Source organism: Gossypium hirsutum, chromosome A04, assembly GCF_007990345.1.
Source record: "Gossypium hirsutum isolate 1008001.06 chromosome A04, Gossypium_hirsutum_v2.1, whole genome shotgun sequence".
Classification (NCBI taxonomy): domain Eukaryota; kingdom Viridiplantae; phylum Streptophyta; class Magnoliopsida; order Malvales; family Malvaceae; genus Gossypium; species Gossypium hirsutum.
Window position 1 is genome coordinate 82,309,322 of NC_053427.1, and position 14,803 is coordinate 82,324,124.

The 14,803-nt window shown below is 33.3% G+C and overlaps 3 protein-coding genes and 2 non-coding genes across 8 annotated transcripts; all 5 read right to left on the minus strand.

The window, feature by feature from the left end:
- Positions 1-1,998: 1,998 nt before the first annotated feature.
- TRNAD-GUC (transfer RNA aspartic acid (anticodon GUC)) lies at positions 1,999-2,070 on the minus strand. Its single transcript has one exon. It is a non-coding gene; the product is annotated as a tRNA-Asp (tRNA).
- Positions 2,071-2,454: 384 nt separating this feature from the next.
- Positions 2,455-2,526, minus strand: TRNAD-GUC (transfer RNA aspartic acid (anticodon GUC)). Its single transcript has one exon. It is a non-coding gene; the product is annotated as a tRNA-Asp (tRNA).
- Positions 2,527-3,313: 787 nt separating this feature from the next.
- LOC107949375 (uncharacterized) lies at positions 3,314-4,673 on the minus strand. Of its 2 annotated transcripts, none has more exons than XM_016884064.2 (3): positions 4,512-4,673; positions 3,792-4,041; positions 3,314-3,709 (listed from the first exon to the last, which is right to left on the minus strand). In XM_016884064.2, the coding sequence occupies exons 1-3, from the start codon at positions 4,566-4,568 to the stop codon at positions 3,657-3,659; spliced, it is 360 nt and encodes a 119-aa protein (XP_016739553.1). In that variant the 5' UTR covers positions 4,569-4,673; the 3' UTR covers positions 3,314-3,656. The 2 variants fall into 2 exon arrangements, with proteins under 2 accessions (XP_016739553.1, XP_016739554.1); XM_016884065.2 differs by having other exon boundaries at positions 3,792-4,051; positions 4,512-4,671.
- A 1,823-nt stretch (positions 4,674-6,496) lies between these two features.
- LOC107948988 (probable galacturonosyltransferase 10) lies at positions 6,497-10,690 on the minus strand. Its single transcript, XM_041111537.1, has 2 exons — positions 10,178-10,690; positions 6,497-8,277 (listed from the first exon to the last, which is right to left on the minus strand). Exons 1-2 carry the CDS (start codon positions 10,325-10,327, stop codon positions 6,826-6,828), a joined length of 1,602 nt encoding a protein of 533 aa, XP_040967471.1. The 5' UTR covers positions 10,328-10,690; the 3' UTR covers positions 6,497-6,825.
- Positions 10,691-11,583: 893 nt separating this feature from the next.
- On the minus strand, positions 11,584-13,405 carry LOC107948989 (protein TIC 20-IV, chloroplastic). 3 transcript variants are annotated; one of them, XM_041111539.1, is made up of 3 exons: positions 13,135-13,405; positions 12,587-12,717; positions 11,584-12,502 (listed from the first exon to the last, which is right to left on the minus strand). In XM_041111539.1, the coding sequence occupies exons 1-3, from the start codon at positions 13,200-13,202 to the stop codon at positions 11,844-11,846; spliced, it is 858 nt and encodes a 285-aa protein (XP_040967473.1). In that variant the 5' UTR covers positions 13,203-13,405; the 3' UTR covers positions 11,584-11,843. The 3 variants fall into 3 exon arrangements, with proteins under 3 accessions (XP_040967473.1, XP_016739167.1, XP_016739168.1); XM_016883678.2 differs by having other exon boundaries at positions 12,587-12,784; XM_016883679.2 differs by having other exon boundaries at positions 12,587-12,681; positions 13,135-13,162.
- Positions 13,406-14,803: the final 1,398 nt, after the last annotated feature.

The following is a 14,803-nucleotide window of genomic DNA, read 5'->3' on the forward strand; positions in this document are numbered from 1 at the left end:
TACAAACTTCAAAAAAAATAGATTGAGCCTGGATCATATTTTAAATAAGCTTAACATTTTTATCCAAACCCTCCCGAATTTCGAGTTAGCCTTCAAGTCTAAGCAAAAAGTTCGACCTATAAATAGGTCTAATTTCATGACAAGTGCATGAAAAATGCAAAGCTTTTAGGTTTTTCTGAATCAAACTAAAAATTTCGAGAATAATTTCTTTGAGTGATGCTTGTGCATATTTAGGGACTATAATTTTAAAGAATGGAGAATGATAATTCCTTCTATTGTTGCACATACAATCTCGCTAGTGGATTAAAAGTTCTATAAAGTTGATGATACGATCCTACTAGCTGGCTTCCTTTGGGGCCCTATCTTCCCGACGAAGATTCTCATTTTCTAACATTTGGAGATCCTCTCCATAGGAAAAAGATGTGTTTATGCACATCTATGGGCCCTTTCAACACCAAAATTTTAAAACTTTTAGAATGCCTACTGAGGTCCTCTTCCTCATGCCTTTCTCTGTTGGCAGTATGGTGTCCTTTCTACAAATTCTTCAAGTTATCCCTTCCCCACGGCTTCCTTGATGGCGTCCTTTAAGCAAAGGCAATCAATAGTAGCATGGCCTATATCGTTATGCTATAAGCATTCTTCTGTAGATTTTTTCTTCCAATGGGTCAAATCGCATGGGTGGTGGAGCTCCCAATATTCCTTTATTCCCACTAAAACTTTCTCCTTGTGAGGTATTTACAGGGGTATAGTGGCGAAAAGAAGTGGGCAGTACTCCTTTTAAGTGTTTTGGTTGATGATAGTTGCAAGGCGCTCCAACATAACTTCAACTGTCTCCATGTGCAAAGCAGTGGTTTGAATTTTCTTCTAAGTAGGTGTTGCATTGTTGCCTCAAGGGGAACCCAACCGATTTTTTCATATCTTTAGGTGAGAACGGACTTTTGGAAGTTTACATATTGTACATACAAATAATTATATTTTTTTTATATAAATTAATGTATTTATTTATTTAAATGTATACAATTGAATCTAAATTAAAATTTTATATATACATTTGAACCACAATTAAAATTTTATTTGTATAATTACACAAAATTACACATAATAATTTATAAATAAACATTTGGTCTCTCCACCTATAATTCACCTATTAAATATTTTTTTTTTATAAATATATTTTTAATTGAAGTTTTTTATTTCATCCACATTATAAGCGTGGCATAATTTACATATATATAAAAGGGTAAAATAAAGATTATACAAGGGAATTTGAGATTAACTAGAAACTTGAACATGAGACTATTATCACTTATGAATGTGATGATTAGCCAACACTTGCCTTATGTTGTATTAAATAAGATAATTTGCGTGTTCCAATTGGATGGCAAGGGAAATAAAAAAAGTACAATATTATTTTTTAAGTTTTTAAAAACAAAAATAAACTCTTATATGTTGAGTCAAATAATAAGAAATTTAATATATCTTAAATAAGGTATTGAGTTTGAGTTTTATAAAAAAAAAAAGAAAAAAACAATGTTAGAAGAGCTTTGTCTTCTTCTCAGAGTTTAATCTAGTTCTATCTTAAATTTAGTTAAAGGTTAATATGACTAAAAATATCAATGGTAACATTGTTCATCTCTTTGAAAGAATTTACTATCATGTCTTCATATGCTTTCTGCCCTGTACTGCTTATTTTTGGTGGTGTTGTACAAGGATTCTCTTGTTTCTTTGTTTATTTTGGATTAGATAAAAAATGATTTATTGAAAAAAGGAGGTGTTTTTGCTGTAGATAAAACTGATATAAAACGGAGCAAAGTGCATAGGATGAGGCAAAAAAGGACGCAAAACGTCGTTGGATGGGAGCGAACCCTGGCCGCACCCGTGACAGGCGGGATTTCTCACCACCATACTACAACGACTTCGATATGGTAATTCCGAAATTAAATTATTAGTTTAAAACTACTTTAGAAGGTCAGAAAATATAAAATCAGATGATTAGATCGCCGTTGCCGGGGATCGAACCCGGGTCACCCGCGTGACAGGCGGGAATACTCACCACTATACTACAACGACTTCGATGTCATAATTCCGAAATTATATTATTTGTTATAAATTACTTTAGAAGGTCAGAAAAAATAAATCAGAAAATAGATCGCCGTTGCCGCGGATCGAACCCGGGTCATAAGCGTGACAGGCGGGAATACTCATCACTATACTACAACGACTTCGGTGTCTTAATTCCAAAATTATATTATTTGTTATAAAGTACTTTAGAAGGTCAGAAAATACAAATCAGAGGATAGATCGCCGTTCCGGAGATCGAAGCCGGGTCACCCACCTGACAGGCGGGAATACTCACCACTATACTACTACGACTTCGATGTCTGTATTCCGAAATTATCGTTATTTGTTATAAATTTCTTTAGAAGGTCAGAAAAAATAAATCAGAGGATAGATCGCCGTTGCCGGGGATCGAACCCGGGTCACCCGCGTGACAGGCGGGAATACTCACCACTATACTACAACGACGTCGATGTCATAGTTCCAAAATTATATTATTTGTTATAAATTACTTTAGAAGGTCAGAAAATATAAGTCAGAGGATAGATCGCCGGTGCCGGGATCGAACCCGGATCACCCGCGTGACAGGCGTACTCACTATACTACAACGACTCCCATGCCATAATTTCGACATTAGTATTTCTTATAAATTACTTTAGAAGGTCAGAAAACATAAATCAGAGGATAGATCGCAATTGCCGGGGATCGAACCCGGGTTGCCCACGTGACAGGCGGAAATACTCACCACCATACTACAACGACTTCTAGTGTTCAAGTCTTGAAATATTTTAATTTAGAATGTCAAAAGTTCAAATCATGAATAATATCATACATTTGACAATGGACATATATATGTAACTTCTGAATTTATTAGGGTGGAAGATGAACTGAGTTTGAATGAATCTATAGGTTTAGGGTATCTATTTATTTTTTTAATTTTATTGGGTTTATGTTCTTTAATAATTTTAAAATTGTGTTTGTATTTATTTATTTAAAAGTATGTACATTTGTATTAGTTGATTTAAATAAATAAATATGTTCACAAATAATGTTTATAAATCATAAAAAAAAAAATTAGGGTTAGTATTTGGTACACTGACCATGTATTTTTTTTATTTCACACACAGCCTTAAAAAATTTGATAAGTGTCTTTTTTTTTAAGTATTTATTTTTTTAAACATTTTATTATACCATTGTAAGACATTTGTCAATTTCTTAACCCTGATTATAGGGTTTAAAAACTTCACTATTAATATACCAAATAATTTCTCATTTATTAATATAAAATGGGGTAAATTACACCAACAGTCACTCAATTTTTGGGAAGCTGACAAAATAGTCACTCAGGTTTCAATTCAGTCACTCAACTTTCGAAAAATAACAAAACAATCACCAATAACCCTTTTCCGTTATAGACGTAACATAGCTACTGTTTTCTGTTACAAACTTAATGGAGCTACCATTTTTCATCCTCCTATCACTGTTTTCCCATCCCTCTCCCTCTTCCCCACCATATGTATTGCTATTGGACTCAGTCTTGTTCGAGAACCAAGTGGCAATCCCAGCAGCTGTGGCCTCGGTACCTAGCTCTCTGTGGTTCAAAGTTCCTTCTGCCATCGTAACATTGGCAACAGCTTCAACTGGAGTTCCTCTGTATCAATACTTTCAACATCAGGGGAACAATATTGAAGTGAAAATTAATGAACATTAATATGGATTTTCATTTCACCCACCAGCGGTTTTCAAGAGAGTAAACTGTCGACAACCGTTTTCAACATTGCAACCCTTTGTCGGGTCATTACCAGGTGGAGAGTGTGTCGAAAGGGCATTATTGCTCCTCTCAAATGTTCCATACTGTAATGTTGGGGTTTTGGCAGCCCCTTGTACTGGTTGAATCATCAGCAACAAGCAGGGCAAGGCAAAAGCCAGTATTGCTTTGGTGAATTTGTCACCCTTCAATTTTTTGGGCAAAGCAAGTCCAGACTGCAAAAATCTAGAAATAAATAAAGTAAACACCAAAGTCGGACGAAATCTGGGAAGGCGCAAGTGATGACGAGGGTGATTTCAGACTTCTTTAAGTTGAGCCTCGTCATCAACGTCAGATTTCTCAACATGTTTATGGGAAAACAAATGAAGGAAAAAAAAAAAGGGTTCCTAGATATGAAACAGAGTGATAATAGATTTTTTTTTTCTGTTCAGGCAAGGCCATACCCAAAGGAAGGAAGAAAGGCCCTAAAATAACAAGTGAAAAGGTAACAGAAGCTCCATCATACAAAAACACAGAAAATTAAACCCCAAAACAAGGGCTTCAGCCATTGACTCATTCACCTAATACGCTGATTAAACCTAGCGAATGCCAATGGAACAGTAAACCTCTCATAGCCTCAAAAAACAGATATAGGGATAACCCAGGCCTCAAACAAAAGGGATTGAGAAGAGATGTTAATAATTACCTTATGAAGTTGAGAGAGGGTGTTGCTCTTAATGGCATTGAATTTGAATATCAACATCTTCAAAGTAACTCTATTAAGGGCTCTGAAAGTAAAAGATAAGAATATGAAGGGAAGATTTAACAATGCTGGGGAAGAGGGAGAGGGATGGGAGAGCAATGATAGGGGATGGAAAATGACAGTTCCATTAAGTTTGTAATAGAAAACGTAGCTCCGTTACGTCTGTAACGGAAAAGGGTTAGTGGTGACTATTTTGTTATTTTTTGAAAGTTAAGTGGCTGAATTAAAACTTGAGTGATTGTTTTGTCAGCCACCCCAAAATTGAGTGACTGTTAGTGTAATTTACCCTATATAATAATCAAACATTAAACGCATTCTAAAATAAATTTGTTTATAAACATAAATAAACTAAATAATTTTGTTCATCTTGACTTCATTTAATAAATGAACCTTAAAAATCATCTTTTTGAAAAAGTAATAAATATCATTAAAATGGCATTTTTATCTTTTATTATTTTATATGAAGTTTTTAAATAAAAAATTAAAAAATCATTACTTAAAAAAATAAAACAAATAATTTATACACGAGCACTTTACCATTTCACTTATGATTTATTTTTCAATAATTTTTTATGATTGATTTTTCAATAATTTTTTATGTAAAATTTTCTTTGTTCACATTATAAGTGTCATATAATCTAATTATATATAAAAGGGTAAAATAGAAATTATACAAGGGAAGTTAGTGTTAACCAGATTTTGAAGATACGTCGATTACTACTTTAATACTACTTTATGCGTATTAAATATGATAATTTATGTACTCATTATATTAGATAAATCGGATAGTCGATTATATCTTAGTTTGATTGGTATAGATATTGATATTAATATAAGAGGACATGGGATTGAATTAAATGATAAAATTTTGATATCTACCATTGAGTTTGAATTTTATGAGTAAAAAAGAAACAATGTTAAAAAAGCTTTGACTTCTATTAAAATTCTAAATGGATTGTATTGTAAATCAGAGCTCAATACAAGTACCGGATGTGAATGGAAAGCGACATTGTTCATCGCTTTGTATGCTGATTTGGAGTTTTTGAAAGAATGTGTTTTGAGTACGCTTTCTGCCCTGTGCTGCTTATTTATGCTAATCTGCCATATCCTATTTTGTGGTGGTGGTGTTGTACAAGGATTCTCTTGTTTCTTTGTTTATTTTTGGATTAGATAAAAAATGATCCATTCAAGCTAAATCTGACATAAAGCAGAGCAAAGTGCATAAAATGGCGAGAAAGGAAAATAAAAAAAAATGTATAAAACAGGCTCGCCGTTGCCGGGATCGAACCCGGGTCACCCGCGTGACAGGCGGGAATACTTACCACTATACTACAACGACTTTAATGTTAGGAATACAAAATTTTATTAGTTAACATAAGGTCATAAGGCTCCGACCGGAAATTAGAGTCAGTAAATGAATAAATTTTTGAGTAAATAAATCTCTGTTCATATTTGTTTGTTTATTTTAAATTTGTTTGTTTGTATTCAATTTATGTTTGTTAATAATTTTCAAATCTATGTATATTTGAGTCTATTGATTTAAGTTAAACAAACATTTTCACAAATAATATTTATGAAAAATAAGCAAAAAAATAATAAATAAACATATATCTTAATTTTCAAATATAAATATAAATAATATAAGCACACAAACAATAAAAAAAATATTAATAAAATAAACAAATCTCAAAGTGAACATAAACAAATTTATTCGTGAACATAAATGAATTAAACAATCTTTGTTCATGTTCAATAAATGAATTAAACAATCTTTGTTCATGTTCAATTCGTTCAATAAACGAACCTTAAAATTTTATTCATGAAAAAAACTCAACTGTTCACGTAAGAAAATAAACCTTAACCAAAAGAATCCTTTCCTCCCAAGTAAAATGCAGTAATAATGATAATAACAAACAAAAGCCATCCTATAGATCAAACTGATATCAACATTACAATGGATGCATTAGATCAGAGGTCTCACAAATGGAAAAGAAAGGTTGATTTAATGCGGATTACGACTGTATAAGTTTACAGCTTGACCTAAATGATAGTATATCAAAATTGTTTAAATAATTTTTTATATGAATGAAGAGTCTATACTAAAAACAAACTACTAAAGTTGGGATGAATTATAAATACCATGTTACAACCAGCAGCGGCAGCCATGCTTGACGTCTTTAAAATTATACAAGCATTACTTAACCTTCAAGCTTCTAATATGGTGTGGAAAGACTACAGATTCCCGTTGGCGGTTGTATCAATGAAAATTGCATTGTTGCAAGAGAGGGTGAGAGTAATCGACGTATTTCTCCCACAGTGGCTTGAATTTCTCTATCCCGATTTTCAACCACGGCTTTGAATTCCCATTGAAGTGTAGAACAGCTCCTGTCTCTATTAACTGGGAATCAACATTTGTATAGCCTAGCCCCAGTACATGCCATGAGGGATCCAATGCCTCTGTTAATCCATAGAATGTCAGCAGTCCAGGTGGCAGTGTCCCAAGTTTCCACAATGTCCGGTCCACATTCCGTTCTTGCCAATAGTGATAGATGCCAGTCACGTTCCTCTTCCTCCATGCGACTAAATCGAAAACATTCATCCCAAATGCCCACCCACATGCATCAGGGTCAAAATGTGATCTTATAAGAGGGTGAGAGTAATTTAGGTACTTGTGATATCGGTGAAATGTCTCCATGCATGTCTCAACCGCTCCATTAACATTTCCATTCAAATCAATGGAGAATAGACCAGACAGATCCTTCTGAACCACGATGTCATCATCAAGAAATACCACCTTCTTTAATGCAGGATAAACTTCAGGGATATAAAACCTCAAATGATTAAGCATCGACAGGTACTTGGGATTTCTGAACTTGATTGGGGTCCGGCCATCATCATTATGGCCAGAAAAATAGTAACTCTGAGTCTCAGAATCTTGCAGCTGCTTAAGAACCGGAACATAAGAAGCATTCAACCACTTGAAGTCCTCAAATTTCTGAACCTCAACAGCCACTCCCCGAAAACTGTTCACGGTGAACCAAGCATTCATCGCAGCATAGTTTATTTCATCAGTTACAAGATGAAAGACAATCTTATCTGGATTTTTGGAATTTAAAGCTGTCGAGTTAACCACGACGGAACTTGCAAGGATGTTATCAGAGAAGATACAGAAATGATACATACTGTTGTCTTTAAGTTTTGCATCCATTTGCTTTCTTTCCCTGTGTTTCTTCTGTAAATTAGGGTTTCCAAACCATTCAGTTGTCAACCTAACACCAAGACAATATAGACTTTTGGGGACTTCTTCAGCAGCTATTTGTCCGTACTTTGAGCTTTTCTCATTCGCTGAACTCATCTGTTCTTCAAGAGTTTGGATTTTAGCTCTCAATCTCATGAGCATTGTAGCACTGTCATAATGGAGCTGCTGAGCTTGGTAGAGCAAAAGTGCCATATCACGAATTGCGGTCTCTGATTCTCCAACTGTCAATGGAGTTCGCCTAGTTGCAGCATTTGACAGAAGAGCCTGTGAGTTACGGATTTGAGCACTTAGTTCCCAAGCAAATTGGAGATTGTTGCTTTCTTTTGCTATCACAACAAACGCCTTTGCAAGAGAAATTTGATCGGTAAGTTGTCTGGTGACAGAGTTGGAGCTCAACATTTCATCAGTGATGGTTACGCCTTCCATAATTCTGTCACGCCGATAAGGTTTCTGCAAATATGCAACACAAACACATAATTTGAGAATTTAACATAGATAAAAGTTTTACTCATAATAAGCCAGATAACTATGAATGGAAGTAGTAGTGCCACTAGAGAACAGAAGCATCCTAACAATCTTATCTAGTCTTAAGATTTGAGACAATAAATGTCCGTTCAGAATGTTAGACAAAGTACTCCAACCATTCCGTGGTTTAAAAACCATTTTCTTAATTTCTTCTGGTAAGTTTTAAGTATCAACACATGTGCAGAAAAGAAAAGAACAGATACCATTGAACAAGTAGAGCTTATATTACTAGGTGGCAACAAGAAGAAGAAGAGATAGAACAAACAAATGATTTTGATGTTTTCCACTAAAAAATCAAAGGAATTACCAAATGCAATGCAAAGCTGATATCCCTTGAAACATCAGTTTACAACAGTAGACAAAGGTGCAAGAGCACCTTGGATACTAGGTGCTTATGGTATAATCCATCTATGATTCAGAATTTATCAGCTGAAATTGAGTTTAACAATAGCAGATAAACGAAACATGGTTTATATAGGTCCATCACTTGGAAGGGAGTTGGCAAGAGCATAAATATTATTATAAATAAAAATTTTAGCATCATTATGCACCTTGACATATCCAGCATTAAACTATCTCATCTAGAATGGCCTATCCTCAAAAACATTGTCATTGCATGATAAGCAGTAACACTTACTTTTCTACGGGATCAAAACTACCTTTAAATTGTTGCTTTAAATCAACATGGATTCCAGAGTTTTACTTCCATAAAAAACCATACTTCTTGAAAGTAAATACATTCCAAGGCTCATAAGCATTTCCTCTCTACTTCTATATCCCGATGGCCTATCCCACAAAGCAAATGGTACCATGGCAGAAAGCATAGCATTGCTTTTGGTTATCCAACTTTTCTCCTTCTCTAATTAAAGATCAATTCATTCCCCTAAAAGTAACGATGTACAGTTCTTAAACACCTCTTACTATCCTATGGCTTCAAAAGATACATAAAGCCATTAATGTTCAAGGGGACTAAAGAATAATACTTTTTTGCTACAGGAGTACGATCTTAATATGTTGACTTAGCCGCTATAGAAATGATTTACCGCATATGATTAACATGTATGAAACAAGCCATACATCACCGCAGAGATGAGGTGATAAAAATCTCCAAGCTATTGTTGAAAGGAAAATGATATCTGACCATCACTCATTCACTGCTCAAGGCATATTTCCAAGAACAAATAAGCATATATCACCACATCATAAGATCAACCCTACAATACATATCAACTTCTTTTGAGTCCGAAGTTGTCTTCCAACTTCCTTACAGACTCGATTACTCAGTCCTTACAGAGGGACCAAAGTTGCAGCAAACTTTCTTCGATTCAGGTTTGCACTTCCTAGAGTTTGTCTTAAACAGTTCAAAATAATCTGTTATAGCAAATAAATGACAATTGGCATGCCAAACAAACCGTTTTTTTTTTTACCTTTTTGGCTAGAACTAACATCAGCATTATCAAAACCATTTTAGATATCAAAGAAAACGACATTTTAGCTAAACAAAATCCCAAACAAAGAACAAACTAATAACAAAACTCTTTCAGACAAAAAATGTCCCAACAAAACAGAACTATACATCAAACAGTTAGTATATAAATCTCTGAAAGTTGAGACATACCCCAGATCTTACAAGCAAACAACAAAAACAGATCAAGCAAATTCATTTCCTAAATTCACCTCAATCAATTAATTTAGCCATAATCCAAAGTAGAAATTTGTTCAAATATGTCCAGAAATTACAAGAAAAAGAAAAACAGATGAGAAATTTTCGATCTTGATATGTAGTGAAAAGACATGAAAGAAAGAAAAAGAAGGGTAGATTTACCCTAGAAATAGTGGGTTTTGATTCAGTCTGACCCTCTCTGCTCAAAACCACGATGAGAACCAAAACCAAAATCCCGCAAACTGTCCACCACACCACATTGGGAAATCTCTTCCTCACTGGTCTCCTAAAATCTAGTCCTCTCCGCCTCATCTTTCAAAACCTCCACAGCTCCCGTATGGTTCTCCTGGGACAATTAACACTAGTTCCCCTACAAATTAGCTTTAGATCTAACTAAGGTTAACGGATCGTATTAACTAAAAGAAATTAACAAATAAAAATAGGAAATGAAAGGGAAAGGGGAAGAGCTGTGGGTTTTTCCTTTTACGTGGATTTAAGTGAAGCGAAGAGTTCCCTTTTTGTTGTTGTTGGGCAGTGAAGGATGGGATCGTATTTAGCAATTGGTGGTGGTGGTGGTGTTGATGTTAAAAGACTGTTTTTTTTGTGTTGTGTCGTGTAATAAAGTGAATGCCATTGCTAAATTTGGGCATTAGTGCTCTCTCGATCTGATTTATTTGATTGTTTTACATACATTTCTTAAGAGTGTTTATATTTCACTAAAATTGGTAGACTTGCACTAAATGTATAAAAAAGGATGATTATTTCTATGGTTATTAATTAAGAAACTATGGATTTTTTTAACAAAAAGTAGAAATAAAAGTTTTAAAAAATATATAGTTATATGTTTTTCGTTTTAAAAATGAATAGTGATAAGTTGTTATTATCGCTTTTAATAATTATAAAAACTTTTATTTATAATGAGAAATGGTTCTCTTGATAGATTGAGAATCATAAGAGATATTTGGTCAAAAGTAAAAAAGAAATTAGTAAATAGGATAATTGTCTTGTACTTTTTATTATCTTCAAAAAGATATTTAAAGAAGACGTTCATAGGTTATATATCTTCTCATGAAAGAGATGAATTTGGCTGAAAGAAGAGAGGAAGGTAGTAGTTAAGATAATTATTTGGTTCTCTTGATTATCTTCATAATGATATTTAAAATAAATTCATTAGTTATATATCTTTCCGTAAAAGAGATGAAGTTGGCCGAGAGAAGAAAAGAAATTGATAATTAGGATAATTGTTTTGTTATCTATGCTCATAAGATGATGAAATAAAAAAAAAAACTTAAAAAAGGGTGTTATTCAAAAACATAAAGGACATGGGTGGGTTCCAAAATCCAAATGCAATAAAACTAGTGGTCAGGCAATGTTGAATTAGGGAACAAGCCAAGGCCCACCCCTCAATAATGCTTTGCAATCATTCAATGATGATATGCATATCACCTATTCTTTCATGTTTATCAACAGTTTATTATCACCTATATGGATAATTATTATTCAATTATCAGTATAAAAAGAAAAATACAAACAATTTTAAAAACAACATTAATTTTTTTTTTTACTGATTGAGTCTTAACTCGATTAGCATAGACAATATTACTAATACAAAAAAACGTAAGTTTAAGTTTACAAAAATGCATTATACTCCTATTTTTGAGTTCCTCTCCGAAAATTTATTTTGATGCAACATTTTAACAAAAAAATAGAAATAATAGTATAGAATCAAATCCCCTATATTTTAATCTTCTTAAGAACTCTACAACTCCTCAAATAGGCCCTAAGCAATTGCTTTTGTCCTTTGAAAACCAACTCCATTAAAGATCTACTAGGATGGTCTCTGAAAACCTCCTACATTGAACCGAGTATGTATATATGCAGCATTACTTATAACAGGTATGTGAGCATACTTTCCAGCAAGAGCACACCTAACACATTCCAACAACACGAAGATGTAGCCGATTCCAATGCCGGCCCAAAAGTGCATCACGAAATTGCCGTTAAAGAGTGTGAGCGGGAGAAAGTTGCCCGTATACCATATTAACTTGAAAGCGGTTTCCAGTAACATGCCCATCATGAGATGGATCCTAATGTAGCGAGACAAAGCTTTGTTCTTCACAATTCCAGCATATCCAAAGTAGCAATATATCCTTGAGAACCATGGAGGTAATCTGTTTATGGCTCCCGGGACGAAATAAATCAAGTTTCCGAACATTTCGTAATGTTCTAGGAAGGGATGAAGAAAATATCCGGCATCGGAAATATGCAAAGCTAGTAGATATGGACCGCAGGCTAAAGTCCTCAGCCACCATTCAGGCTTCTCGGTTTTTTCAGGGTTGCGAATTTTGGATATGTCATCCTTACATGCTCTTGGAAAAGAGGGAGATCTCGACCGTCGAGGTAAAACATTCGTTTTACGCCACAAGTCATCGTCATCTTCGCCTAAAAATGGTGATGATAAGGCCGAAAGTGCCTGACACCGTGGGCCTGCGAACGGACTATGAACTATCAAAATATACATAATTTAGACTATAAATCTCATATATTCTAAGGCAATACAAAATAGAGTACCTGTAGAAGACAAGAAACCCTGTGAACCACAGTTGCTTGACAACATAGGATTGGCCTGCAAACTTGAGCTTAATGCAACAACCGAGGACTTATATCTCGGGTTGTGTCGTTTTAAAATAGAAACTTTAGGCCTCGTGAGTACAAACATGTTATCAAGCAGGACCAGAAGCATACAAGAAACAAGCATGTATGAATGCCCTGACCAATTAAATAACCAAAGGGTTTCCAACAAATTTAGCAGTAAATTCCCATTAACAAGAATATAGCAAACTAAAAGTTTCACATTTAACTATGGAACATATTCATTCAAATGCCTAAATCACAAAAATGAAAGATAAAAAGAGCCAAGAAGAAACAAAAGGCATAACCTAAGATGGACGAAAACCCTAAAAAGTCTAAACCCGAACCAAACATATACACCATATTGTAAAAATCACCAAAATTTTTTATCAACTTAAAATTCAGAAACTTCACAGAATCACAGCCCATTAATTAAAAAAAAAAAGACCCAGTAAATTAAATTTGAATGAAGATGAAAAAGAGTTTACCAACGAGGGGGGACAGGGGCGAGTTTGGGGTAGCTTGGGGCAGAGAGAGTAGCAGTTGGAGGAGCCATTTTTTGGACTGCAAAGGAAAAAAAGAGAAGTTGCCGAAGTTTCAGAGCCCTGTCGTTGCTGCTGAGTGAGAAAAAAGATGACCGTTTTCTGTTTGTTCTAGAATCTGTATCTGTTATTGACTTTCCTTTTTATGTTAGTCTTTTCTTAAATTTTATTTGATCAAGATAAATATATCTCATCAATATTTTTAGGGATTGGTAAAGTTCTTGTTCGCGCTCTCCTTCTAGAGAACAATTCTCGCGAATTTATAAAGTATGGTTTGCTAATCTGTTGATAATTAGATCATTTTTTTTTTTAGGTTTAACATATACCCTTAAACATATAAAACAATTTATACACAAACGACATGTCAATATTTAATTAATTTTTAAAATTTTTAAAAATATTTAATATTTTTAAAAATTAAAAATAATTAAAAATTATAAAATTATAAAAAATTAATATGTTTTAATTTTTTAAAAATTAATTAAATATTAGCATAATGGTAATCCATGTGTATGTCACATCAATAAAGTTAACCAACATTAATTTTTCTATCAATTGTAGGATTATTTGACAAAAAACACAAGTTTAATGACCAAAAGAGATAAAAAAAATAAAAAAAATAACTAAAATGACTTTTTTTTGTGAAGTTAGAGGGCCAAAAAATTCATCATGCCAATTTAAACATACTTTGATTGAAATAGTCATATAGATGAGTGTAGAATAGGATCATAAATTTATCCAAGTCATGGATTTGACATAGGGCTCTAAATGATAAAAAAAAATTAGATTTTGTCACAACATGAAACGTAAATAAATTCAAGTCAAAACCAAGAATTTACAAAATAAAGGATGCAACTAAAATATATAATTAAATAAATCAAATAATCGAATAATTAAACAAAAAGAATTCACAACCCCCTTCAAAAAACTCTAATTTCTCCTATCAAATAATAAATATTCCTTTTTAGGTGGTCTGCGAGTTGCTGCTCAATCAATTAGTTATGAAATACCATTAACTCTATGTGTTTTATCAATATCTCTACGTGCCACTCGTTGAAATAGAAACTTTTATTTTACTTATTCCTTTCGTTTTAGAAAATAAGTTGAGTTGATAAAATAAATTAGATAGTTATATATGAGTGAAAGAAAGCAGGTTGTAAATTCGCAGTAAATTAATCAAAAAAATAAAATCTCATTCCCTATGAACAAGAGTTAAGTGGAAGAAAATGTAAGCGGAAGAAGTCTTTACCCCAAGACGGGTTGTGTAACGGCCCGTGGCCGTTACAAGTCAAATCAGAACAGTGTTTTTAGAATTACAAATTCGAGGTCAAAATATTTATTTTATTATTAAATTAAGGTCTACATCATGATAATATGATTATGTGAAAATTTCGTTCAAAAATTTTATTGTTTAAGTGGTCAATTTGATAAAATGGACTAAATCGCGTAAAGTGAAAAACTTGTGTTCTATTAGCTAAAAGTGTCTAATAGCTATGGAACCTTAAAGTGGAAGTCCTTATGTTGTAATTAGACCATTAATAGTATGAGTGGAAGAAGATGGACTTCTTTTTAATGGTTTTAAAGATTAATGAATAAGGTTAAATAGGTAATTTGG

Coding starts and splice junctions, on each gene's coding strand:
- LOC107949375 (XM_016884064.2), bottom strand. CDS start 4,568: ATGTTGATATTCAAATTCAATGCCATTAAGAGCAACACCCTCTCTCAA. Junction 4,042..4,511: donor CCCTCTCTCAACTTCATAAG/GTAATTATTAAC, acceptor AGATTTTTGCAG/TCTGGACTTGCTTTGCCCAA. Junction 3,710..3,791: donor TACTCTCTTGAAAACCGCTG/GTGGGTGAAATG, acceptor GTATTGATACAG/AGGAACTCCAGTTGAAGCTG.
- LOC107948988 (XM_041111537.1), bottom strand. CDS start 10,327: ATGAGGCGGAGAGGACTAGATTTTAGGAGACCAGTGAGGAAGAGATTT. Junction 8,278..10,177: donor CAAAACCCACTATTTCTAGG/GTAAATCTACCC, acceptor GCATATTTGCAG/AAACCTTATCGGCGTGACAG.
- LOC107948989 (XM_041111539.1), bottom strand. CDS start 13,202: ATGGCTCCTCCAACTGCTACTCTCTCTGCCCCAAGCTACCCCAAACTC. Junction 12,718..13,134: donor GCCCCTGTCCCCCCTCGTTG/GTAAACTCTTTT, acceptor TGTACTCACGAG/GCCTAAAGTTTCTATTTTAA. Junction 12,503..12,586: donor GGGTTTCTTGTCTTCTACAG/GTACTCTATTTT, acceptor GTCCGTTCGCAG/GCCCACGGTGTCAGGCACTT.